This window comes from Anomaloglossus baeobatrachus, chromosome 5 (genome assembly GCF_048569485.1).
Source record: "Anomaloglossus baeobatrachus isolate aAnoBae1 chromosome 5, aAnoBae1.hap1, whole genome shotgun sequence".
In the NCBI taxonomy this organism is placed as follows: domain Eukaryota; kingdom Metazoa; phylum Chordata; class Amphibia; order Anura; family Aromobatidae; genus Anomaloglossus; species Anomaloglossus baeobatrachus.
The window spans coordinates 581540797-581568492 of record NC_134357.1 but is presented as its reverse complement, the minus strand read 5'-3'; the positions used below and the strand labels follow the sequence as shown (position 1 = coordinate 581568492).

At 44.5% G+C, this 27696-nt stretch overlaps 1 protein-coding gene across 1 annotated transcript in view; it reads left to right on the top strand.

Moving 5' to 3' along the window:
* The first annotated feature begins 1678 nt into the window (after positions 1–1678).
* The window catches only part of LOC142313129 (uncharacterized), a 44748-nt gene continuing 18730 nt past the window's right edge, over positions 1679–27696 (top strand). The window contains exons 1-5 of the mRNA XM_075352116.1: positions 1679–2358; positions 2442–2539; positions 2736–2826; positions 5712–6318; positions 6785–6861. Coding sequence (XP_075208231.1) covers positions 2226–2358; positions 2442–2539; positions 2736–2826; positions 5712–6318; positions 6785–6861 — 1006 coding nt within the window. The 5' untranslated portion in view covers positions 1679–2225. The remainder of the gene's footprint in view (positions 2359–2441; positions 2540–2735; positions 2827–5711; positions 6319–6784; positions 6862–27696) is intronic.

Sequence of the window (27696 nt, the reverse complement as noted above, 5' to 3'; positions counted from 1 at the left end):
CTGCAGGTGGAGGTAGGTGCAGGGTATTATATATCTAGTGTGCGGCTCTGCAGGAGGAGGTAGGTGCAGGGTATTATATATCTAGTGTGCGGCTCTGCAGGTGGAGGTATGTGCAGGGTATTATATATCTAGTGTGCGGCTCTGCAGGTGGAGGTAGGTGCAGGGTATTATATATCTAGTGTGCGGCTCTGCAGGTGGAGGTAGGTGCAGGGTATTATATATCTAGTGTGCGGCTCTGCAGGTGGAGGTAGGTGCAGGGTATTATATATCTAGTGTGCGGCTCTGCAGGAGGAGGTAGGTGCAGGGTATTATATATCTAGTGTGCGGCTCTGCAGGTGGAGGTAGGTGCAGGGTATTATATATCTAGTGTGCGGCTCTGCAGGTGGAGGTAGGTGCAGGGTATTATATATCTAGTGTGCGGCTCTGCAGGTGGAGGTAGGTGCAGGGTATTATATATCTAGTGTGCGGCTCTGCAGGTGGAGGTAGGTGCAGGGTATTATATATCTAGTGTGCGGCTCTGCAGGAGGAGGTAGGTGCAGGGTATTATATATCTAGTGTGCGGCTCTGCAGGTGGAGGTAGGTGCAGGGTATTATATATCTAGTGTGCGGCTCTGCAGGTGGAGGTAGGTGCAGGGTATTATATATCTAGTGTGCGGCTCTGCAGGTGGAGGTAGGTGCAGGGTATTATATATCTAGTGTGCGGCTCTGCAGGTGGAGGTAGGTGCAGGGTATTATATATCTAGTGTGCGGCTCTGCAGGTGGAGGTAGGTGCAGGGTATTATATATCTAGTGTGCGGCTCTGCAGGTGGAGGTAGGTGCAGGGTATTATATATCTAGTGTGCGGCTCTGCAGGTGGAGGTAGGTGCAGGGTATTATATATCTAGTGTGCGGCTCTGCAGGAGGAGGTAGGTGCAGGGTATTATATATCTAGTGTGCGGCTCTGCAGGTGGAGGTAGGTGCAGGGTATTATATATCTAGTGTGCGGCTCTGCAGGTGGAGGTAGGTGCAGGGTATTATATATCTAGTGTGCGGCTCTGCAGGTGGAGGTAGGTGCAGGGTATTATATATCTAGTGTGCGGCTCTGCAGGTGGAGGTAGGTGCAGGGTATTATATATCTAGTGTGCGGCTCTGCAGGTGGAGGTAGGTGCAGGGTATTATATATCTAGTGTGCGGCTCTGCAGGTGGAGGTAGGTGCAGGGTATTATATATCTAGTGTGCGGCTCTGCAGGTGGAGGTAGGTGCAGGGTATTATATATCTAGTGTGCGGCTTTGCAGGTGGAGGTAGGTGCAGGGTATTATATATCTGTGTGCGGCTCTGCAGGTGGAGGTAGGTGCAGGGTATTATATATCTAGTGTGCGGCTCTGCAGGTGGAGGTAGGTGCAGGGTATTATATATCTAGTGTGCGGCTCTGCAGGTGGAGGTAGGTGCAGGGTATTATATATCTAGTGTGCGGCTCTGCAGGTGGAGGTAGGTGCAGGTTATTATATATCTAGTGTGCGGCTCTGCAGGTGGAGGTAGGTGCAGGGTATTATATATCTAGTGTGCGGCTCTGCAGGTGGAGGTAGGTGCAGGGTATTATATATCTAGTGTGCGGCTCTGCAGGTGGAGGTAGGTGCAGGGTATTATATATCTAGTGTGCGGCTCTGCAGGTGGAGGTAGGTGCAGGGTATTATATATCTAGTGTGCGGCTCTGCAGGTGGAGGTAGGTGCAGGGTATTATATATCTAGTGTGTATCTATAGAAGAGAATTCTCCTGATTGCCCCGTGAAGGATGGACAGGGACAAGATGGCGGAGAGGATATTACACCTCACCCTAGAGATCCTCTTCCGGCTTACTGGAGAGGTGAGAGATTCTGATGACGTCACATTACATCATTCTTATCTATGGGAATAACAGATGGACAGAACTGGAGAGGTGAGGACTCTGGAAATGTCTGGAGTGAGATTTATTACTGTGTCTCTCCATAACCAGGATTACACAGTAGTGAAGAAGCCCTCTAGTGAGCGCTGTCAGGCCCCTGTGTCTGAGGGATGGGGAAGACCCCTGAGCCCAATCACGGGGCCTCCACCTCACCCCCCGATACATGAGGACATCAATGACCAGAAGATCCTAGAACTCACCTACAAGATGATTGAGCTGCTGACTGGAGAGGTGACACTGCTGGGAATGCTGGGACATTATACAGTAACGCTATGAAGGGATCGGGGGTGACGGTATCATTGTATGTGTCAGGTTCCTATAAGGTGTCAGGACGTCACCATCTATTTCTCCATGGAGGAGTGGGAGTATTTAGAAGGACACAAAGACCTGTACAAGGACGTCATGATGGAGGTTCCCCAGCCCCTCACATCACCAGGTAATAGACAGGACTAAATACACACGGCCTATAATTATCTGTATGTAAGGAATGAATTCAGTCCCTGTATGTGTCTCCTCCAGCTCTATCCAGTAAGAGGAGAACACCAGAGAGATGTCCCCGTCCTCTTCTCCCACAGGACTCTAAACAAGAAGATCCAGATGTTCCTCAGGATCATCAGGTAGATGGAGAGAAGGAACCATGAAATCCCCCTATGATGTGTAGACGGCTGTGAAGGTCTGGGCTCAGTCTTGTTTTCTCCTCCAGTATTATATGTGTTATACTTGTGTAATGAGAGCGGTGGAGATGGCAGGATTAGAGCTGATCATAGATGGGACTTCTCCATTTGTCTGTGACTTTTACAATATTTGTTTCAGGGGGAAGATCTGCCCCATATTAATACTACAGAGACATATGTGAGGGGTGATGAGCGGAGTAAAGAGGAGATTCCTACAGATAACCGCCCAGGTGAGTAGTGACCACTAAATGCAGAGAAGTCACAGATTCTTCTCAGTCACCGGCTGTGGCTTCTTTATCAGGGTTGTAGTCCGGCCATAGGAAATGGTCACAATTCTGCTGCTAGACCACCACATGGTCCTCACCCAAAAATGTGCCCATTTTTTTGAGCATTGGACGCCCTTCTGTTGGAGTGAGATCTGTATCAGCCAGATCTTACAGGTAGGATCCACCCTATCCCCTGAAATTAGAAGATGTTGACCCTTAGCTGCCCAGATCATGAATCTGCAAAGCCAAATGACAGCGTACATAGAATGTGCAGACAACTTAGAAAATCATGGGAAGAAGAATCTAATCAGTATGGTGGACCCCTAAGAGAAAGCGTAAGGTAATGATGCTGGCGTCGTCCTAGAATCTTGGCATCTTATTGATGGATCTTCCTTCTCTTCCTTCTGATGAATGTGCTGATAGGGGCGTTTTTATCCAAAGTTGGTCGCAGGGTAACTGTAACATATGAGGGAGGTTAGAATTATCCCACAGTGGGTACATGGAGGCCGGGAGGTCTGGGAGTTTATCTTCACTCCATCCTCAACCTAAAAAGGTCCCACAAGTTCATCTTTGATGATACCAGCCCATACCAGTGCCCACCTCCACCTTGCTGGCGTCTGAGTCGGAGTGGAGCTCTCTGACCTTTACTGATCCAGCCTCTGGCCCATCCATCTGGCCCATCAAGAGTCACTCTCATTTCATCAGTCCATAAAATCTTTGAAAAATCAGTCTTAAAATATTTCTTGGCCCAGACTTGACGTTTTATCTTATGTTTCTTGTTCAGAGGTGGTGGTTTTCCAGCCTTCCTTACCTTGACCATGTCTCTGAGTATGGCACACCTTGTGCTTTTTGATACTCCAGTTACGTTGCAGCTCTGAATTATGGCCAAACTGGTGGCAAATGGAATCTTGGCAGCTTCACGCTTGATTTTCCTCAATTCCTGGGCAGTTATTTTGCGCCTTTTTTACCCAACACGCTTCTTGCGACCCTGTTGGCTATTTGCCATGAAACGCTTGATTGTTCGGTGATCATGCTTCAAAGTTTGGCAATTTCAAGACTGCTGCGTCCCTCTGCAGGACATCTCACAATTTTAGACTTTTCAGAGCCCGTCAAATCTCTCTTCTGACCCATTTTGCCAAAGGAAAGGAAGTTGCCTAATAATTAAGCACACCTTATATAGGGTGTTGATGTCATTACACCACACCCCTCCTCATTACAGAGGCGCACATCACCTGATTTACTTAACTGGTAGTTGGCTTTCAGCCTATACAGCTTGGAGTAGGACAACATGTATAAATAGTATCATGTGGTCAAAATACTCCTTGCCTAATAATTCTGCACACAGTGTATAGTCAGTAAATAGCATTTACCGTATTCTGCTTTAGTGTAAATGACTATTTGACTCTAGAACCAAATCTCTGTATAATAAGAGTCTTTCAGCTACAACCATTGTGGAAACCTCCATTTTTCCACTGACTGAGTAGAAGTTTGATATAATTTTATCCTCCAAAACACTATCTGATGGCTTATTATTCCAATATACGGGAGGCAAAATGAACAAAGAGGGGTGAACATCTTGGTCTACTGGTCCCTGCTCTGAGATTTACTGTTAGATTGTAAATGTTTTTTATTTTAATAAATACAATTTATATAACTTACAATTTCTTTAGTTATGTTATGCTCACAGGTGTGAGAGGGAGTGCACCCACTGGGCCGCAGCACTGTCTCAACCAGAAGGGGCATAATTAAGGGGCATGATTAAGGCTACATGCGCACGCTGTGTTTATTTTTTCACGTTTTTGTGGTGTAGTTTTGTTGTCACAACTTTCTGACATATGACTTCTCTGCAAAGTCTATGAGAAGTCAGATTTCCTTTGCGCACGTTGCAGTTTATTTGTCAGCGTTTTTTTTTCAAAAGTTTGTGACAAAAAAGAAGCAGCATGTTCATTCTTCTACTGTTTTTGTCAACATTTGTCTCCAAAAAACGCATAAAACATGCATGCTGTCAATTTGGTGCGTTTTTCATGTGGTTTTGGTGCATTTTTGTCACAAAAAATGCACCAAAAACGCACCTACATTACAAGCGTTTTTTTTTTACATTTCCAGGCTCTCTCTGACAAGGTGCAGTTTCGGTGCAGTTTGGTTGCAGTTTTGGTTTCACTTTGTGTGCAGAAAAAACGGCAGCGTGTGCATGTAGCCTTATGGACTACCTCGTCTTCACTACACCCTCTGATGGTGAGGATAGGTGTGTGCTGTAGGGTAGCCACCTCGTGCTACTCCAGGGAGTCCCAGTACTGTGACAGCTGGCTCCACGGGTCTGAGGATATTGACAGTCACTGCAGGTCTGGCAGGCAGAGCTGGTATAGATAGATGCAGCAGGTCCGCCGGGCACAGCAGATAGTAGTAGAAATATACGTATTTACACACACAGCATAACACTCAGGAAACAAAACCAGACCTGCCAACTAATAATACGTCACTAAGGATAGACCACGTTGCCCAGGCACCTCCCATAGGGTGAGGATGCCTTAAATACCTAGTGCTTCTCAGTCATAGGTTGAGAAGCACTTCCTTGTTAGGGCACTCTGGCCTTGTAATAATGGGTAGTTGCGCCCTTATTGCACTTCCATGAGTTCTGAGTGGTGTGCACAGGCCCTGGGAAATGGTAGCAGGGATTGGGGACACGAAAGCCACTCTTGGGCATTCAGGAGAGTAAGTGTGCTGGAGTCCCCGCCAGGGAAAGGGTGCAGTACAGTGCGTGGATGCCAATAACAGCAATACAAGTTTTTTTTATAAATTATATCCTTTAATTTGAACATATTATTACAAATAATTTCTATTCTTGGCAGATGACTGTACTAGAAGATTAGAGGCACAACTGACATCTTCAATTTTAAAATCAGATGACCTTGCTATAACACAAGATATAACTGATGTGAATGACTCTATTCCAGATATACCATTATCCCTTCACAGCAAAGATCTATCATCTGATTCTATTAAACAAGTCTTGCCTTCTGATTCATCACTGACCATAAAAAAACATAAATGTCACAACAGAGGCATCAAAAATCAAAGAGCTCTTACAGCAAAGAAGTCATTCTCAACATCAGAATATCGAAAAATCCCCAAAAATATTTATACAGGGGAGAAAATAATTTCAGAGTCTGTTAGTTACCAGAGAACTCACACGGAGGAGAAGCCATTTTCGTGTTCAGAATGTGGGAGATATTTTAAACAAAAATCACATTTTATTACACATCAGAGAACTCACACAGAGGAGAAGCCTTTTTCATGTTCAGAATGCAGGAAACATTTTGCACATAAGTCAAATCTTGTTATACATGAGAGAACTCACACAGGGGTGAAGCCTTTTTCGTGTTCAGAATGTGGGATATGTTTTGCAGCTAAATCGCAGTTTGTTAACCATCAGAGAACTCACACAGGGCAAAAGCCGTATTCATGTTCAGAATGTGGGAAATGTTTTAACCAAAAATGGCATCTTGTTTCACATCAGAGAACCCATACAGGGGAGAAGCCTTTTTCATGTTCAGAATGTGGCAAATGTTTTGTAGAGAAATCAAATCTTGCTAAACACCAGAGAACTCACACAGGGGAGAAGCCCTTTTCATGTTCAGAATGTGGGAAATGTTTTGCACATCATTCAACTCTTGCTAAACACCAGAGAACTCACACAGGGGAGAAGCCCTTTTCATGTTCAGAATGTGGGAAATGTTTTGCACATTATTCAACTCTTGCTAAACACCAAAGAATTCACTCTGGGGAGAAAGCCTTAACATATTTAGAATGAGGGAAATATTTTACACACAAATGGCATATTTTTAAACATTAGAAAACTCCATTATCATACCTAGAAAGTGAGAAATGTTTTACTTTAAGTTAAAATTTATTGACCACTAAGTAAAATTCACATGGGTAGAAAATATAAATTTGACAAACTGACCAAGAAAACACAAGAGACGGTCAAAGTAAAGGCACGTAAGTAAACTAGAAAGGGAAAGCATATGAGAAGTTACATTAGAATTATAATATATACAGTTTCTGATAGACGTCTGTTTTCTAAAAATGAAATAAAAAACAATATTTCACATTTGTTATATATTTATATATTCACTATATTGACAAGAGAATTGGAACCCTTCTCCCCCAAAAAATACCCAACATTCCTCCCCTCTCTTCTTCCTAACTCCCAATCTCAGCGATCTGCCATTCATTACAGTTACTTTCACCGCACAATCTCCATGTCTGAGCAATGTCTGTAACTTCTCTATACCACAATAATAAACATGATCATGTTACAAATTACTATCTCCATCTACGATCCATTCCTTCTTTGTGGGAACATCTGGTGTGATCGAGTTTTATAAAATCCCTTTCCGCTAAGTTTAGTAGTTTTTTCCTCATCATTGGGAACTGACTCCCTTTTCTGTTTCCCAATACACTTATGATATATATATAACATATGGTTCTAAGTAGTGATGGGCGGACCTGGACTGTAAAAATCTGGATCCGCGCGGTTTCAAAGGTACTCGGGCCAGGCCCAGGATTCAGGGTGTTGATCCGGTTCCAGCACTCGAAAAAAAAAAATAAAAAAATGAAGCGAGTGCTACTTACTGAGGCTTTGTCGCGGCTGTACACTGCTCCCGCGGCCTCTCCTTCACTTCCTGGACCACTCTCATTATTGCTCATCAATATGCACTGCTTTCCTCTCCCACCTGCTATTCTGGCATCTGTGAATGGTTGCAGTCAGACGTGCCCCCAGCCTGTGTGATAGGGTCTGACTTAAACCACTCACAGGCGCTGTCTGCGCCTATTATGATACCCAGCACAGAAAAAGCTTCCAGATACAGGCTGCAGCTTCCAGTCGTGCGTTTAGCTTGGCTGCGTATCAAAATAAGAAGAACTGCATGCGGCTTTTTTAAAATTATAATTTAAATAAATAATTTAACAAACCAACGTACGGCCCTTAAATTTTGATACCCAGCTAAGATAAAGCCTGACAGCTTGGGGCTGGTATTCTTAGACTGGGGAGGTCCATGCGTATTGGGCTGCCCCCAACCTTAAAATAGCAGCCTGCAACCACCCAGGATTGTCGTATCCATTAGTCCAACAAGTTCAGCGCTTTAACCGGCTCTTTCCGATTTCCCTGGTCTGGTGGCAATCAGAGGAATGAGGGTTAATATGAGCTCACAGCTGCCACTAATCCCTAGATTAGTGATGGGCTCTGTTTATGAGAACCCCCCCCCCCCATTACTAATCTGTAGGTGACAGTAAATAAACACAAACACAGAAAAAAAATCCTTTGATTGAAATAAAAAACAAACACCCTCTTTCACCAATTTATTAACCCCCCAAAACACCCTTGCAGATCCAACGTAATCCACACTAGGTCCCACTACGACTCCAGCTCTGCTACATCTGAGTCATAATGCGCGTTCATGGAACATTACCGAAGACTTTAACTGCAGGCAGAGACTCACTCAGGTTATTTGTGGTCATAGCTGCAGGTTTCAACGGTCCTCCACCTATGTACACAGGAAATCCCACCTCAGGTGACCTCAGTAAAGTCGGTGACCTCACTTCAAGTGAAACCTGCATCTCGTGGCAGAGAACCGCAGGCTTTTTTGCCAAGAGATGTAGATTTGGTGCTGAAAAATTTACACCACATTCCTGTACCCAATCTACACCTCCAGGCAAAAAAACCCAACACGTTTTTTGACACTGTTTTGATGCAGTTTTCTGCCAGGAGGTGCAAGTTTGGTGCTGAAATGTCTGCACCAGATTTCAACACCAAATGTGCACCTCCTGGCAAAAAAACCCACATTTTTTTGCATTTTTGGGCCAAGAGATGCAGCTTTGGTGATGACATTTTGTACACCATATTAATGCACCCAATCTTCACTTCCTGGCAAAAATCTCCCACTTTTTTATGTAGTTTTGATGCCTCTTTTTGCCAGGAGGTGTAAATTGGGTGCATGAATATGGTGTGAAAGCTTAAGCACTAAATCTGCATCTCTTGGCAACAAAAAAAATGCAGTTTTCTGCCAGGAGATGCAGGTGAGTTAATTGAGTTTAATGAGATCACCTGAGGTCCGGATACTTGCGGTGGAGGATCGAGGAAATGTCCAGCTGTGACCACAAATAACCTGAGTTGACCTCACCACTGATCGCGGCTCAGTAATTTTCTGCACTCACAGCAGGCAGTCATGCTCTATGGGCGCTCGCTGTGACTCAGATGTAGCAGAGCTGAATCGTCCTGGCAACTCATGTGGATTACGTCGAACCTGCAGGGGTATTTTGGGGGTTAATAAAATGGTGAAAGAGGGTGTTTTTTGTATTTTATTCCAAATACATGTCAATTGTTTTTGCCATTTGGGTTTTGCACTGCAAAGCTGAGTTTTTGACCAAAGTTCTGCCACAAAAAGGCTGCAGTTTGAACTGCATAGTGGGGTTTCGAAAACCAAATTCCCATAGACTTTGGTTGAAAAGCAGAACACATCCATTTTGGCATTAAACGCTGCAGTTGAAAAAGCAGGTAAAAAGCAAAGTGGGGCCCTAGCCTTATTCATTGTTAGCATTTTAGAGTGCAGCTGTGTATTTTTTTTATCTTCAGCTGGCACCTATTCACACCTGTTGGATGAGCGGGCCAGTCTTTTTGTTATATATGTAGTATAAATCTGTCTGAGCACTCCACCCTTTAACCAGACTATGTATATCCTCCTTTATAGCTGGATCTTAGCTGCCCAGACATGTAGGTTTTTAACTTAGGTGGAGGCATTTCAGTTAGGGTCCTGGTATATTGAGATACACCTTGTCGGTGGTTACCGTGCTCACATGCATTGGCCAATACATAAGCTAATAAATATCTTTTTTTTCTTTCAAATATTCCCATAGCAGTAATGCAGTACCAGAGTTCCCTTATTCATTGTTAGCATTTTAGAGTACAGCTGTGTATTTTGTAGTTATATTGTACTTCATGACATTTTAAAATTTAGGATGATATATTTTTACGAACACAAAAAATTGAGAAATTTTGCAAAAAATTTTGAAAATTTCGGAATTTTCAAATCTTGAATTTTTATGACCTAAAACCAGAAACTTATGTCAAACAAAATACTTAATATATAATGTTTCCCACATCTCTACATCAGGACAATTTTTTAAACATATTTTTTTTGTTAGGAAGTTAGAGGGGTTCAAAGTTTATCAGCAATTTCTCATTTTTCCAACAAAATTTCCAAAACCCTTTTTTTTTTTTAAAGGGACCACATCCCACTTGAAGTGACTTTGAGAGGCCTAAGTGACAGAAAATACCCCAAAGTGACCCCATTCTAAAAACTGCACACCTCAAACTGCTCAAAACCACATCCAACAAGTTTATTAATCCTTCAGGTGCTTCACAGGAGCTAAAGCAATGTGGAAGGGAAAAAATAGAAATTGTACTTTTTCCCACAAAAATGTTAATTTAGCCATAAACTTTTGCATTTTCATAAGGGTCAGAGGAGAAAGTGCACCCTACAATTTATTGTGCAATTTCTCCTGAATATGCTGATACTCCATATATGGTTGAAATCTACTGTTTGGGAGAATGGCAGGGGTCAGAAGGGAAGGAGCGCCATATTTGAGTTCAGATTTACTTGAAATGGTTTGCAGGTGCCATGTCACTTTAGCAAAGTTTTCAAACTGCACCTTTCAATGAATTCACCTAGATGTGCAGTGAGCATATTAACACTACAGGTGTGTCACTAAATGTTATACTATGTATTGGATGGTGAGGAAAAATAATTACATTTTTACCACTAAAATGTTGCTTTAACCCCAGATTTCCAATTTTGACAATGGGAATAGGTAAAAAAGCCCTATAATAAGTTACACAATTTCTCCTAAAGATGACAATACCCCACATGTGACTGTACAGTACTTTTTGGCCGCACTGCAGAACTCGATAGAGAAGGAGCGCCATTTGATTGGAGCACAGATTTTCCTATAATAGTTTGCAGACTCCATTTGCAGAGCCCCTAAGTGCCAGAACAACAGAAATCTGTTATGTATATGCCCCAACCTCTCCAGTGATGTATATGCGTCTAGTTTCTCCTGTGATGTATATGCCCCCAGCCCCTCCTGCATTATATGCCCCCAGCCTCTCCTGTGATCTATATGCCACAACTTCTCCAGTGATGTATATGCCTCCAGTGTCTCCTGTGATGTATATGCCCCAGCCCCTCCTGTGCCATATGCCCCCAGCATCTCCTGTGATGTATATGCGCCCAGCTCCTCCTGTTATTTATATGCTCCATCTTCTCCTGTTATGTATATGTCCCAGCTTCTCCTCTGATGTATACAGTCTTGCTCCTAGTTATTGGCACCCATGAAGTTTAAGTACATAATGTGGAATATCTCCTGAAAAAATAAATCAAGTGGAACAGCTTCTTTTGTATAGAGCACTTGTGTTAAATAAAAAAAAGTGCAAATGATAAACAATGTCATGTTAAAACTCTAAGGTCCCTTACACCACCCCTCCACCAGAGCACTAGCACAGATCGCTATGATGACTTTATCTGATCGGCCTGACAGTCTAGGTATCTACGACCAGGGGGAAAGGAAGCATCTTGAAGGAAGATGTGCAGAGAAAGACCTCTCCTTTGTTCTCTTTGAGGGAAAAACTATGAACTCAGTTTTTTAGGTGCCACATTAATGCTAGAAAAATGAAAAGCATATTGTCAGAATCACAGTTAACCGCTGAATGCGGAGCACCATTTGGCTTTGCAAGGCGACCACTGGTATCCCGACAAATGGGTATTGGCCAATAAAATCATGCTAGATGTGTTGTGTTTGGTATCTATGCGAATCAAAAATTGATATATCAAATATGAGGTTAATATCTCTCACCTGTGTGAGGGTCAAAGATACGTGAAAAACTAAAATGACCTAATTTTGCTGAACACCTCGGCACAGCCCACAAGTTGTCGTAAAATGAGGTCACAGATAGGAGGGTGACCTGAGGGTATAAAAGTTAGGAACCCATTTCTGGAGTTTGTCAGTTCAGGAGGGCACAGTTAAGCTGTGGTGCTGCCACATCTACTATCTTCATGCTTGGAGCTCCTTCCTCCCTAAACTCGGACGTCACATCTATGGCATGAATTTAGTAAGTTTCATGTTTATCCCTTTTATTTTTATGTAATTGTCTGCACTGTATTTGTATTGTTCCCCGTTTGTAAAATCTTGTATATTTATAAACACTGCCTATTTTCGGATTAAATATGTAAAATTTAATATTTTGTTTCTTCTGCTTTATATACGACTCCTAACCCGAAGAGCGGTTTGCTATCTGCAACGGGTGTCCAGACTACCTGTGGAATGTCCGGTGGTGGCAGCGGAAAATATTGTTGTGTAGAATTATTGGGGTGCTATCAGTAAGGGGTACCGAGGTATATATTCCATTAGTGGGAATCTGTGATATATACATTACACATGCTGGGAGACCTTCAATATTTGGCATTAGTAGCTCAGCAGTCTCATTTACTTATTAGCCCGCAGTACCAAAAGTGACCTGCAAACAAGGGGGGCGCTAGAGAGCAGTCTGATTGTGACAAATTGGTGAACAGCGAGACACCACCCGGCTGTTCGTGACAAACAACAATTTTAAATAAAAAACAATGGGAGAGAAAAATAGAAAAACCTAAAGTTGCTGTGACACTGGTATTGACACCCTTTACATTAAATAAATATGGAAACATATTTTGACTCGCTTGTGGGAATTCACAAATGAGACTTACCTGTGATAAATTGTCGGTGCCCATGTGACATAAATTAGCCAATGAATGATGACTTCAAAGTTTTAAAAAAGCCACATGGTAGGCCCTGTTCCTTTTGTCACAATGGTGAAGACAAATGAGCTGTCTGAGGACATCAGAACTGCTGTTTATTAGCAAGCACAAAACTTCCAAAGGGTATAAAGGCTACTTTACATGCTGCGACATCGCTAGCGATCCTGTTAGCGATGTGAAATTCTAGATCGCAAGTGTGATCTTTTGAGATCGCACATAGGTCATTTTACGCATGTGCGATCTCGAAAGATCGCACTTGCGATCTAGAATTTCACATCGCTAATGAGATCGCTAGCGATGTCGCAGCATGTAAAGTACCCTTAAGGCCATCTCCAAAAAAATTGGTATCCCATTTTCAACAGTGCGCAATGTTATTAAGAAGTTTGCCAAGCATGAAACCATCAAGAGCCTCCCTGGACGTGGAGAAAAGAGGAACATTTACAAGTGATGTCTTCAAAGGTTAGTGCGAATGGTGCAAAAACAACACATCAAACACCTAAAGACCTGAAAGCTAAACTGGAATAGTCTGGGGTCATGGTTTCAATAAGTACCATACACTGCATACTAAACCAAGCAGAGCTTATGTGCAAAGGCCAAAGAAGAAACCATTGATGAAAAAAAGACATAAAAGGAACAACTGATCTTTGCCAAATAATACCTTGACAAACCACAATCCTTCTGGTAAAATGTTATGAAACAAAAATAACACCCTATCAACCGCTAAACCTGGTGGAAGATCCATAATGCTGTGGGGTTGCTTTGCTGCATCTGGTACTGGAGGACTTGCCTGTATCACAGGAATCATGAAATCAGAGAATTATCAAGAGATTTTAAAGCGAAATGTCCTACCCAGTGTAAGAAAACGTGATTTGAGTCGAAGATCATGGGTCTTCAAGCAAGCCAATGACCCAAAGCACACATTCAAAAGTTCACAGGAATGGTTGAAAAAGAAAATATGAAATATTTTAAAATGGCCAAAAATAAGTCCTGACCTCAATCCCATTGAAAATCTTTGGGGTGAGCTGAAATCTGCCATTGGGAAAAAGAACCCTGCAAATATTCAAGAGCTTGAAAAATATAAAGGAAGAGTGGGAGAAAATACCAACAGAGAAGTGCAAGAAGCTTATAGATGGCTTCAAGAAACGCTTGGAGGCTCATTAATGCCAAAGTGTGTACAACCAAGTATTAATTAGGGGTGCAACCAAGTATTAATTAGGGGCCTTTATTGCTGCACATACTGTTTATTTGGTTTCTTTTTTTAAATTGCCACATGTAAGTTGACAATGTTTTATTGTTGTATTACTTTGGACCACTATAGAGTATACAACTTTAGTACATTTCAATTTATTTCTGAAGATATTGTACAGTCTATGAAAAAATAAAGAAGTGCCAATAATGGTGAGCAGCACTGTATGCCCCCAGCCCCTCCTGTAATGTGTATACCCACATCCCCTGCTGTGATGTATATGCCCCCAGCCCTTACTGTGATGTATATGCTCCAGCGTCTCCTATGATGTATGTGCCCTCAATGTCTCCTATGTGATGTATATACAGCAGTCCCTGCATCTCCTATGTGATCTACATACAGCAGTTTCATCTGACACATACCTGGAAAAGCAGTTGTGAGAAGCAACAAGATAGATAGCACCTAATATCGCAGCCGCACCAAGGAGAAGCAGCTTCAGCCACACAGTAGGGGTGAGTTAATGCTTTGACCAAACATAGCAGGGTAATTTTCCAGCTGATTATTTTGTGCGGCCCCTAATGATGGTAGAGATTGCTAAATGGCCCCCGGCAGAAGAAAGGTTGCCCACCCTTGATATAAGGTAATAAAAGCATATGGAAATCTATTTGTTCCATTACTTCCTTAATCAATTAATGAATTGAATGAAATCAATGTAATGTCATGCATACAAGGCTCCATACACATACACACGCGGCTCCGCACAGTACACATGGCACACACGTGGCTCTGTACATATTGCACAGACGTGGCTCTGTACACATCGTACACAGAACGTTCCACTCCGCACATGTCATACACACATGGCTGCCTTCCTAACACATCGTACACACACGGCTCCACTTTTTATATGTCACACACACACTGCTATGCTTCGGACACATTATACAATAATGGCTCCACTCCACATACATCATGCAAAAATTGTTCCGCTACATATACATAATGCAAAATGGCTCCTCACATGTCAAACACACGCAGCTCCGCTCCGCACAAACCATACACAGCTCCAAATATGTCGTACATATACAGTTCCATTCTGCAGGGCAGGTCAGTGAGGCTGCACTGAATGCACCCTGATTGCTGAGCCCGGTATGCAAGGGGTTAAAATCCCACTCCCATGCCCGAACCCTGCCCCCTTTAATGTGTCCAATCCCACTATTTTCCTCACTATTGCCTCCCCTATATAATTCCCCCTACTTCCTGGATTTGGCCTCTCCTCATCCTGAGACCTGGACGCTGCTGTGCTGCTGGCAAACCGGACACAGTCTGCTGCTGTCCCACCCTCCCTCCCCTTTAATGTGTCCAATCCCACTATTTTCCTCACTATTGGCTCCCCTATATAATTCCCCTTACTTCCTGGATTCGGCCTCTCCTCATCCTGAGACCCGGACGCTGCTCTGCTGTTGGCAACCCGGACACAGTCTGCTGCTGGTGAGAGATGGCCGACTTTTTGGCTGCTGCCATAAGGGACAGAATCGGGAGGGATGGTGACGCCTGGCTTAACGCTCTCGTAGATAAGCCGCGTCCCATCCCTCCTGAGGCTCAGGCGGTGATTCCCGGCGGCAGGCGGTCCGCTCGGCGAACCCGTCCACCGAAGTGCCTGAGTACCACACCGATAACGTTGCGGGGCGTGCGCACTTCTTGTGCTCGCGCTTTGCGATTAGCCCCCCAAAGTTCCTCTCAGTTCCCGACTGCAGTGGCTACACACCAGTACTGTCCCTCTGGCAGCGTGGACCTGCAGTCGGTAGCTATGACGTCAGGGGGCGTGCGCACTTCTCGTGCGCGCGCCTCGCGACTAGTACCGCCCACTTTCACCCAGCTCCCGACCGCAGCGGCTGCACACCAGTACTGTCCCTCTGGCCACATGGACCTGCGGTCGGAAGCTGTTAACCCCTATGTACCACCAACTCATGCGGATCCCTCATCCCTCACCCCCTCCCAGCTCCTCACTCCCTCCCAGCTCCTCACTTCCTCCCAGCTTCCGGCCGTGGCTGCTGCACGCAGACACTGTTCCCCTGTCAGTGTAGAGCCGCGGGCCGGCAGTAGTTAACCCCTGCCTCCCCGAACTGCTAGTAAAACAGCCACCACCGTCACTAACAATAACAGGGGGACACCATGACTGTGGCTCCTCGTTCATAGGAGGATCTGCAGGCATGGCGCAGCAACCCCCCCCCCTCAGTTTATTTAGCAGGATGCACCTCTGGGTGATGGGGTAGTAATAAGCCCTCCTGGCCCCTTTGCTCAGTTACAGCCCCTCACCATGCCATCTTTGGTGCAGGGGGCTGCAGGTGTGCACCCTGCAGTATCTGCCCCTCCCCCACCTGCACGAGCCTCATCTGCTCGATTATTAGCCCCTCCTGCCTCTTGTCTACCTGCCCCAGCTTGTCAAGCCCCTGATATTCCTGCTCCAACACGGGCGGGTGCTGGATCCCCGGCCCGTGGTCATAGCTGCCGTGGGCGCAGTATCCGCTCTGCCTTGCTCTCCTCGGCGTCGCCCCTTCGCAGCCCTGGCCTACGCAGATGCTCTGCAGGTGTACACCCTGCAGTGTCTGCCCCTCCTCCACCTGCACAAGCCCCATTTGCTCTTGTTTCACCAAAAGTGGTTGCTGGATCCCCGGCCCGCGGTCGTAGCCGCTGTGGGCGCGGTAACCGCTCCGCCTTGTTTTCCTTGGCATCAACCTCTCGCAGCCCTGACCACAGACGCTCTGCTGGATCACATGGCAGACATAGCCACCATTCCTCCCGTCATTCCAGATCCTCTCGGAGGAGCCGCCGTTCCCGTTCATCGAGGTGGCGTTCTCCTTCCACTACACCGTATTCCTCAAATGGCTCAGTTGTGCCCCATGGGCATCATCGCCATCTTTACCGACCTCCTCAGAGGGAGACGGTTGTTGATCCTCTTCCGGAGCCTGCTGTCGCTCCCTTTCCGGATATTGGTGAGTACCAATACTTGGGGTCATTGGAAGGTAGTGCGGGCATGGCAGCGACTATTCAGACACTGTTAGCTAATTTACAGGCGGGTGGGGGAATACTAGTTAACCCTTCTTTAGCTGGTCAATCTCCTTCACAGTCTGACCCCCCACCTTGTGCTGACATTCATAGAGACGCTTTCTTTTGCGGCATTGCCCCTTTGGGATCCCATTTGAATGCTGAGACTGTCCGAAAAATATGGGCGAATGACTATGTTGATATATGGTCTTTAGTTACGACCGATCAACATACAATTGACAAGCATTGTGCATTTTTTAATTCTGTAAAAAAAAATGTTATACTAATAAAGATATATTATTATGTGACCTTCTAGTTCGGTTTTTTCTTTTTTGGTTCAGTGTTAAATCCGAATGGTCCCATTGATCCTATATCCCCACATTTTGATAATACTATTTTGGCTATATATTATTGACCTTATATTTAATATTTACTAGCAATCTAATGTGGTATGGATTTTATCCTTTAATTATTGGTATACAATTGACAAGGAACGAAGCTCATCTGATCGTACTTTGGAGAGGAGGCCAAAAGTGGCTAAGTCCATTAACAACTGGCTTCAGGCATTTTTTGTTATGGGATGTGTCATGGGACAGAAGCACCCTGAGCACTGTTCTGAGATGTTTATATATCTCAACACCATTTATAATTCCTACAAGTCACATGGGGGATCAGCTTGGTGGCGTTACGACGAGGATTTTCGGCGTCGTTTGGCCCTTCAACCCCAGTTGGGTTGGGGCGTGAAAGCCACGGACGCTTGGCTGCGTTTAATGCTGGCCCAGAAGGCTTATGACCCCCTTCACCCTGGCACCTCTGCCGCCTCCAGCTCAGTGGCCGTTCGTAGACCCGGCGCGTGTTGGTTATTTAATGAAGGCCACTGCCGTTTCTTTGTCATATGTAAATTCAGGTATGAGTGTTCAACTTGTGGCGGAGCACATGCAGCAACTCAGTGCCTTAGTTCGTCCGCAAAATTGCCAGCGAAACCATCAAATACGGTGGATAAGGACGCCAGTGGGCGTTCTCGCGATGAGACTGTGGCTCGACCGGTACCCCAATAAAAAGGCTGTTGCTCAGCTGTGCTTTGGCTTTACTTTTGGTTACCCTTCTTGGGGATTGCAATTGATTCCAAAGCTATGGTTTTTTCGCCTCCCACCTGACAAAGCTTGCTTTCATTTCCCATGGGTTTTTGGATCTGTCCATAGCGTCACATGGTGGCAATTGCGTGTGCGTGTAATTTTGTTTGCCCATTTTGAATTGGTTCTTTTTTGCGTTTCTCCTTTGGCTTGGTCTTTTTGGCGCTTGTCGAATCGTTGAGTAGTTGTTTTGCGAAGCACAGTTCCGGTGGTTTTCGGGCGGTTTACGTGTTTGGGTTTGGAAGTCCAGGAACGGATCCATCCGGTAGGTATTCTTTGGTTAACAACTACATGCGCTGCTCAGCTCTGGTGTTTTCTTATACCTCTAGGACCCGCAACACACATCCGTGTAATTTGTACGTGTGCGGTACGTATTTGCACGTACCGGAGACACGTACACACGGAGACCCATGTTATTCAATGGAAGATGGCACACGTACGTAAAATCACACGGAATGTGTGTCCGTGTCGTAAGTACGTGTGAGCGCTTTTCAACACGGACATGTCCGTTTTTTGCTGGCAACACGCAGGCACGGACCCGCTTTAGTCTATGGGTCCATGCCTGCACGGACCGCACACAGAGTATGTCCGTGTTCAGCACGTATCGTCCGTGTCCGTATTTCATCACAAAATTTGAAACACTTGTAACCAATCTATCAGGTCAATTGATGGCCATTAATTCTGGCGCCAAACATACATTTCCTGTCTCATTTGCACGCCAGACCGCAGCTGGGCACCTGTCCTCTCACTGCAGGGGAACTTTGAGCACACAGAACACCACAGGTACTGAGCATGGCGCCCAGAATCGATACAGAGAGGCTGATTGGAGAAGTGGAGAGGCATCCAGAGCTGTGGGACACACGTGTTGATGGCTATCATGACAGGTTAATGGTGGAACGAGCATGGATGGCTGTGGCAGAGATAGTCTACCCTAGGAATGGATGGTCTCAATGTACCCCTGGAAGGAAAAATAGATATGGTGAGTACAGATATTTGCATTGCTTCTGTCTTTACCTACATGTGCACATTCTGTAGGCAGAGTATAAACATATTTGTATAGTTTGTTTGGCCTGTATTAATGGGCCTGACTCATTTTGAGATACACTGGAGACTCACAAACAGGAGAGTGTATTTATTTGGCCTTTTGAAGTATTCATTGCAGTTTACTAGTAATGTCAGCATGTGTATATTTGGTCTGCAAAGCATTTTATGCATGTACAAAAGGCAATTCAGGGTGGTCAGGCCACTATTAAACATGTTTGGGGGGTTATTTTGTTTTGCATTTCTGTGCTTTTTCTATTGCAAATGTGCTGAGATTTCTCAATACATTTTGAGTTGTATTTCTATGTTTGGTTTATTATGCAAGTTCCTTGGTGTCACCATGTCTGGAATGGTAACAGTAATGTGTAGTGTATAATGGAAAATATATGTGGAACATATGGCACTTCATGGGTTTGTAGATATTTTATTTCATGGCTTTCTGTAAGTTTATATTTTTTGAACAATTATAAGGAGATGAATGATTAATAAGTGGTTGAAGATGTTTACTGCTGAACTTGTTTTTTCTCCCATGCTTATTGTGTCATTATGTCACTAGATGAGTGTAATGGGTTGTTGTTGTCATACACATGGATGTGTTTTCCTATTTCATACATTTGATGCAATCCAAGACTAATGTCTAATTTTTTAACATCTACAATTGTTTGAATTAGTGACCTTATTTTACATTTTTTAATGTTTTTTAACAGTGGATCTTGTCAAACGGTGATGGCGCTCAGCCCGTGACCAGTTCAGGAGAGAATATAACCCTGTGGCCACCACAGCTGCTGCTGCAAAGAAGAAAAAATATGTCCATTATGAAAAACTGAGCTTCCTTATGCCCATTATGGAAGTACCAAAGTAAGTTTCAAGCATTACATCACATGGTGGTATAATTTAAAAGGCACACAGTAATTTTTTTTTTTTTTTTTTTCATCAAAGTACAGAGGATAACCTGGAAGATAGTGAGGAAGCCCAGTCAGCAGTATTTACAGCGACCTCTGCTTCTGAGATGGAGCCAACCTCATATCAACCTCCACCAATCCCCAACACCAGCCAGCCAGACGCAGAAGAAATGTCCTCTGATTTGGGTTTGGGCACAAGTCAATCCACTAATGTAATTGCAGGCCAGTCTGCAGGGCAACAAAGTGGCCCTTCACCAGTTATTGCAGAGAGTAGTCCACAGCAACATGCAGGCACACAGCCAAGAATATCAACTAATACCATGCGCACAGTAGCCCAATCTATCCGTGGTCGCAGACATAGGCGTTATGAAGATTTACGTTCCCTGCCAGATATCATTGATACCAGAATAATACACATGATGAATTCACTGATACCAGAGAGTGATGGAGAGAGATTTTGCCGCTCCCTTTCTCCCTCTCTTGCATTGGTTCATGCTGATAGGCAGGACAGATTGAGGGCGTCCTTAATAACACTAATATCTGCTACCCAACGTGAGCCAGAACCCATTTATTGTTTTGAAGTGATAGAACAATGGAGAGCCAATCCACGTGGCCCACACACAAACACAACCCAACAAACTGTGGAAACCCAAACAGAAGAACATTACTCTAATTTTCAACTTAATCCTGTAGTGCAACAAACACATATACAGTGTCCATCTTCTTCTATGGTAACTGATGTACAAATTAGGCCAACATTTGTCCCAGAACAAACAAGTACATTAATGACACAAAGGCCATCTCAACAGCCAACATTTGTCCCACAAGTAGCCCAACAAACACCAATGCAAACCTCTTTTAACTATCCTAGTATTGTTAGTAATGTTCATAGACTACCTCAAATGTTTCAACAACCAACAGCCTACCATGTTCCTAATAATCCACAACAACAGACTTACCCAACTAACTTCACATACACACATACTCAGCCTCTTCCAACACATCAATATGTACCACCTACACTTGGTCTCCCATCTGCTCAAGCAACTGCCTCAATATTTGTTCCAAGTACAACAACTGTTACTAGTGGAAACACTGATCAGACACTCACTACAACATCTACTGTTGTGCAGCAAACATATTCTGTAGATGTCAATGCAATGGAGACTACACAGGAAAACATCACTAGCCTAGAGGATTTAGTTGAATCATAATGTGATATTGTATCTTTTATTTTTCATTTTGGTATGTTTTCTAGGGTATTGCTGGTGGGAAAACATTTCAAAATGTAACACATTACTTACACTATATGCATGGGATCATATTTTTGTTATCATTTACAAAAAAACAGTAGCAATTACTCTATCACTTCAAAAACAATACCTGCCTGTTAGAATGATGCCTTGCTCAGGACATGTTGTTTGGACCATCCATTAGAATAAACTGGGTTTAGGGAAAAAATGCACGCACATAAACTACTACACTAACATTTAGACACCTTTATTATTAAAAATCCAGCCACTATCCAGTATCTGCATATGGTCTGGTCCCATACTTGTATTCCAATGGTGTCAAACAAATTATGTTTGCGTGACATTATTGCATAATAAAGTATGGTGTTTTGTATGGGCTAATGTCCCTGACAAAATTGTATTTAAAAAAAAAAACAAAAATACCAAGGCCAAAGGCACGTTCAACATAGCAACGTGCTGTGGCCAATTTGCTATTAAATAGGGCTTTTGATCTGTCCAGCCCCCTTCTGGGATATGGACGCATCAAATGCCTAGACAATGCAAACCCATGATCTGCAACCATTACAAAAGGGACAATTGGGCCATTAGTACCAGGCAACGGTCTTGGTGCAGGCAAACTTAAAATATCAGACATTAATCGTCTTGCTAAACGTGAACTTCTGAAAATGCGTGCATCTGAGGCACTGCCATAGGCCCCAATATCTGCAAATAAAAAGCAGTAGTTTGTATCTACCATGGCCATAATCACTACAGAAAAAAACGTATGATAATTAAAATATCTTGATGCAGAGTTAGGTGGTTTCTTCACTCTAATGTGTTTTCCGTCAATGGCACCAATACAATTAGGAAAAGCTGTTTTCTCCAAAAATTCATCTGCAATGTGCATCCATTCCTGTGTTGAAGGCCGCTGCATGACATGATGCCTAAGGGTCTCCCATAGCACAGTGCAGGTATGCAGGATAATCTTGCCAATTGTAGACCTTCCCAATAAGAATTCGAAATGTAGACTGCTGATGGATTGCCCAGTTGCTAGGTAACTGAAATAGAATAAAAACATGACATTACTTTGAATATTCATGTAAGTTGTATTTTACACCAAATATTTGTATCATCCAATGACTGGTGAGATACTGTGTATGTTTTTTTATAATTTCTTTGGTTGGGAAAAGCATATGTGATCTTTACTTTCCATATTGGAAAAATATTTAATTTTGTGTTTAATAAACAAGCTTGTTTGAGTTAAGCCTCTTGTTTCTTCAATTTTGGTAGAGATAGAATGGTAGATGTGACTTCTCAGATCTTATTTTGAAATTGCACTGTGGTTAAGTGATCAATATAAGTTTTCTACAAAGACCATAATTTTAAATTACATAATTTCTACAAAATTATGCCTTAGCGACTTAACATGTATTTCAATATAAGGCTCTGTGCGCACTGGGAAATGGAATTTTCTTGAGAAAATTCCGCATCCTCTCAAAGATTACCGCACCCGCGGTAAAAAACCGCGGGAAACCGCACCCGAAAACCGCATGCGGTTTGCCGCGGTTTGCCGCGGCTTTACCGCGGTATTGTTCGCGGTATTGCCGCGGTTTTGCCGCGTGCGGGTTGGGATGTGCTTTATTGCATTCAATGCAATAAAGCACATTGAAGAAAAAAAAAAAAAAATACATTTAATTCTGATAGTAGATAGACAGAAGAATAGATAGAGGGATAGATAGATAGACAGACAGAGGGATAGATAGATAGAGGGATAGACAGATCGCTGCATTTCCCACGGTCGGCAGTGAGTTCACATTACCGGCCGTGGGAAATGACCGGTAATTACCTCTGCTGTCTGCTGCATTCAGCCTGTGTCTGTGACAGTCGCGGCTGGATGTCAGCAGTGCAGGACGCAGGAGCCGGAGCTGTGTGGATTACGCCGGAGCTTTGGTGCGGGAGGGGTTAATAAAATGGTGAACGAGGCTTGTTGGTTTTATTTAAAATAAAGGATTTTTGGTGTCTGTGTTTTTTTCACTTTACTTACGGGTTGATCATGTCAGCTGTCACATAGACGCTGACATGATCAAGCCTGGGGTTAATGGCGGTGGTCCCCCATCACCATTAACCCCTTGTATTACCTTGCCACCACTGCTACACGGTGGCAAGAAGAGCCGAGGACACGCCGGCAGTGCCGCATAATGCATGCGACAGTGCCGGGGCAGCTGCGGCTGATATTCTCGGCTGCCGGAGGGGGAGTGAGGCGGGGGACATTACCCCTGCCCCTCTCCCTCCCCAGCCGGAGAATACCGGGCCGCCGCTGTGTGCTTACCTCGGCTGGAAGGTAAATATGCAGCGGAGCCCACGTTCTTTTTTTCCTATATTTCCGTTTTCTTTCTATGTGTGTTCTATGTGTCTGTGTCTATGTGATCTATGTCTGTGATGTGTTCTATGTCTGTGATGTGTGTGTGTTTACTCTGCACGACTTCCTGTTCCTGTAATGACATCACTTCCCTGCAAAACCGCAAGCAAGTGATGTACATTACCGGAGGTAAACCGCGAAATACCGCAGGGAATAACGCAGGAAAACGCAGTGAACCGCACAGAATTTGCTGCCTGCGTTATTCCCTGCGGGATTTCATGATTAACATTGAGTCAATGGAGTGAAATCCCGCAGCGATGTGCGGAAAAGAAGTCAAATTGTCTCTCCAGTAAAGGAGACAAACTCTAGCACAGCGCCACCTATTGGAAGTAGCGATCCTAAAAGTCACAAGTGGATTTTCGACAATCCTTTGCAATATGACTCAGGATATATAAGCCAGATCAGAATCCCAATTTGCAGACACGGTGTTTCGGGGTGCTTGCCCCTCGTCAGTGCAAAGTATGGGGGTGTCTGATCTGGCTCATGAGAAAGCTATGTGGGGACCACGGGGGAACACTATTCTCCTTAAGGAGACTTTGCAAGCCAGTCTGGCTGCCAGGTAAGGGGACTTATAGCTGCAATGCCCCTCTGGGAAATATTCAAATTGTCTCTCCAGTAAAGGAGACAAACTCTAGCACAGCGCCACCTATTGGAAGTAGCGATCCTAAAAGTCACAAGTGGATTTTCGACAATCCTTTGCAATATGACTCAGGATATATAAGCCAGATCAGAATCCCAATTTGCAGACACGGTGTTTCGGGGTGCTTGCCCCTCGTCAGTGCAAAGTATGGGGGTGTCTGATCTGGCTCATGAGAAAGCTATGTGGGGACCACGGGGGAACACTATTCTCCTTAAGGAGACTTTGCAAGCCAGTCTGGCTGCCAGGTAAGGGGACTTATAGCTGCAATGCCCCTCTGGGAAATATTCAAATTGTCTCTCCAGTAAAGGAGACAAACTCTAGCACAGCGCCACCTATTGGAAGTAGCGATCCTAAAAGTCACAAGTGGATTTTCGACAATCCTTTGCAATATGACTCAGGATATATAAGCCAGATCAGAATCCCAATTTGCAGACACGGTGTTTCGGGGTGCTTGCCCCTCGTCAGTGCAAAGTATGGGGGTGTCTGATCTGGCTCATGAGAAAGCTATGTGGGGACCACGGGGGAACACTATTCTCCTTAAGGAGACTTTGCAAGCCAGTCTGGCTGCCAGGTAAGGGGACTTATAGCTGCAATGCCCCTCTGGGAAATATTCAAATTGTCTCTCCAGTAAAGGAGACAAACTCTAGCACAGCGCCACCTATTGGAAGTAGCGATCCTAAAAGTCACAAGTGGATTTTCGACAATCCTTTGCAATATGACTCAGGATATATAAGCCAGATCAGAATCCCAATTTGCAGACACGGTGTTTCGGGGTGCTTGCCCCTCGTCAGTGCAAAGTATGGGGGTGTCTGATCTGGCTCATGAGAAAGCTATGTGGGGACCACGGGGGAACACTATTCTCCTTAAGGAGACTTTGCAAGCCAGTCTGGCTGCCAGGTAAGGGGACTTATAGCTGCAATGCCCCTCTGGGAAATATTCAAATTGTCTCTCCAGTAAAGGAGACAAACTCTAGCACAGCGCCACCTATTGGAAGTAGCGATCCTAAAAGTCACAAGTGGATTTTCGACAATCCTTTGCAATATGACTCAGGATATATAAGCCAGATCAGAATCCCAATTTGCAGACACGGTGTTTCGGGGTGCTTGCCCCTCGTCAGTGCAAAGTATGGGGGTGTCTGATCTGGCTCATGAGAAAGCTATGTGGGGACCACGGGGGAACACTATTCTCCTTAAGGAGACTTTGCAAGCCAGTCTGGCTGCCAGGTAAGGGGACTTATAGCTGCAATGCCCCTCTGGGAAATATTCAAATTGTCTCTCCAGTAAAGGAGACAAACTCTAGCACAGCGCCACCTATTGGAAGTAGCGATCCTAAAAGTCACAAGTGGATTTTCGACAATCCTTTGCAATATGACTCAGGATATATAAGCCAGATCAGAATCCCAATTTGCAGACACGGTGTTTCGGGGTGCTTGCCCCTCGTCAGTGCAAAGTATGGGGGTGTCTGATCTGGCTCATGAGAAAGCTATGTGGGGACCACGGGGGAACACTATTCTCCTTAAGGAGACTTTGCAAGCCAGTCTGGCTGCCAGGTAAGGGGACTTATAGCTGCAATGCCCCTCTGGGAAATATTCAAATTGTCTCTCCAGTAAAGGAGACAAACTCTAGCACAGCGCCACCTATTGGAAGTAGCGATCCTAAAAGTCACAAGTGGATTTTCGACAATCCTTTGCAATATGACTCAGGATATATAAGCCAGATCAGAATCCCAATTTGCAGACACGGTGTTTCGGGGTGCTTGCCCCTCGTCAGTGCAAAGTATGGGGGTGTCTGATCTGGCTCATGAGAAAGCTATGTGGGGACCACGGGGGAACACTATTCTCCTTAAGGAGACTTTGCAAGCCAGTCTGGCTGCCAGGTAAGGGGACTTATAGCTGCAATGCCCCTCTGGGAAATATTCAAATTGTCTCTCCAGTAAAGGAGACAAACTCTAGCACAGCGCCACCTATTGGAAGTAGCGATCCTAAAAGTCACAAGTGGATTTTCGACAATCCTTTGCAATATGACTCAGGATATATAAGCCAGATCAGAATCCCAATTTGCAGACACGGTGTTTCGGGGTGCTTGCCCCTCGTCAGTGCAAAGTATGGGGGTGTCTGATCTGGCTCATGAGAAAGCTATGTGGGGACCACGGGGGAACACTATTCTCCTTAAGGAGACTTTGCAAGCCAGTCTGGCTGCCAGGTAAGGGGACTTATAGCTGCAATGCCCCTCTGGGAAATATTCAAATTGTCTCTCCAGTAAAGGAGACAAACTCTAGCACAGCGCCACCTATTGGAAGTAGCGATCCTAAAAGTCACAAGTGGATTTTCGACAATCCTTTGCAATATGACTCAGGATATATAAGCCAGATCAGAATCCCAATTTGCAGACACGGTGTTTCGGGGTGCTTGCCCCTCGTCAGTGCAAAGTATGGGGGTGTCTGATCTGGCTCATGAGAAAGCTATGTGGGGACCACGGGGGAACACTATTCTCCTTAAGGAGACTTTGCAAGCCAGTCTGGCTGCCAGGTAAGGGGACTTATAGCTGCAATGCCCCTCTGGGAAATATTCAAATTGTCTCTCCAGTAAAGGAGACAAACTCTAGCACAGCGCCACCTATTGGAAGTAGCGATCCTAAAAGTCACAAGTGGATTTTCGACAATCCTTTGCAATATGACTCAGGATATATAAGCCAGATCAGAATCCCAATTTGCAGACACGGTGTTTCGGGGTGCTTGCCCCTCGTCAGTGCAAAGTATGGGGGTGTCTGATCTGGCTCATGAGAAAGCTATGTGGGGACCACGGGGGAACACTATTCTCCTTAAGGAGACTTTGCAAGCCAGTCTGGCTGCCAGGTAAGGGGACTTATAGCTGCAATGCCCCTCTGGGAAATATTCAAATTGTCTCTCCAGTAAAGGAGACAAACTCTAGCACAGCGCCACCTATTGGAAGTAGCGATCCTAAAAGTCACAAGTGGATTTTCGACAATCCTTTGCAATATGACTCAGGATATATAAGCCAGATCAGAATCCCAATTTGCAGACACGGTGTTTCGGGGTGCTTGCCCCTCGTCAGTGCAAAGTATGGGGGTGTCTGATCTGGCTCATGAGAAAGCTATGTGGGGACCACGGGGGAACACTATTCTCCTTAAGGAGACTTTGCAAGCCAGTCTGGCTGCCAGGTAAGGGGACTTATAGCTGCAATGCCCCTCTGGGAAATATTCAAATTGTCTCTCCAGTAAAGGAGACAAACTCTAGCACAGCGCCACCTATTGGAAGTAGCGATCCTAAAAGTCACAAGTGGATTTTCGACAATCCTTTGCAATATGACTCAGGATATATAAGCCAGATCAGAATCCCAATTTGCAGACACGGTGTTTCGGGGTGC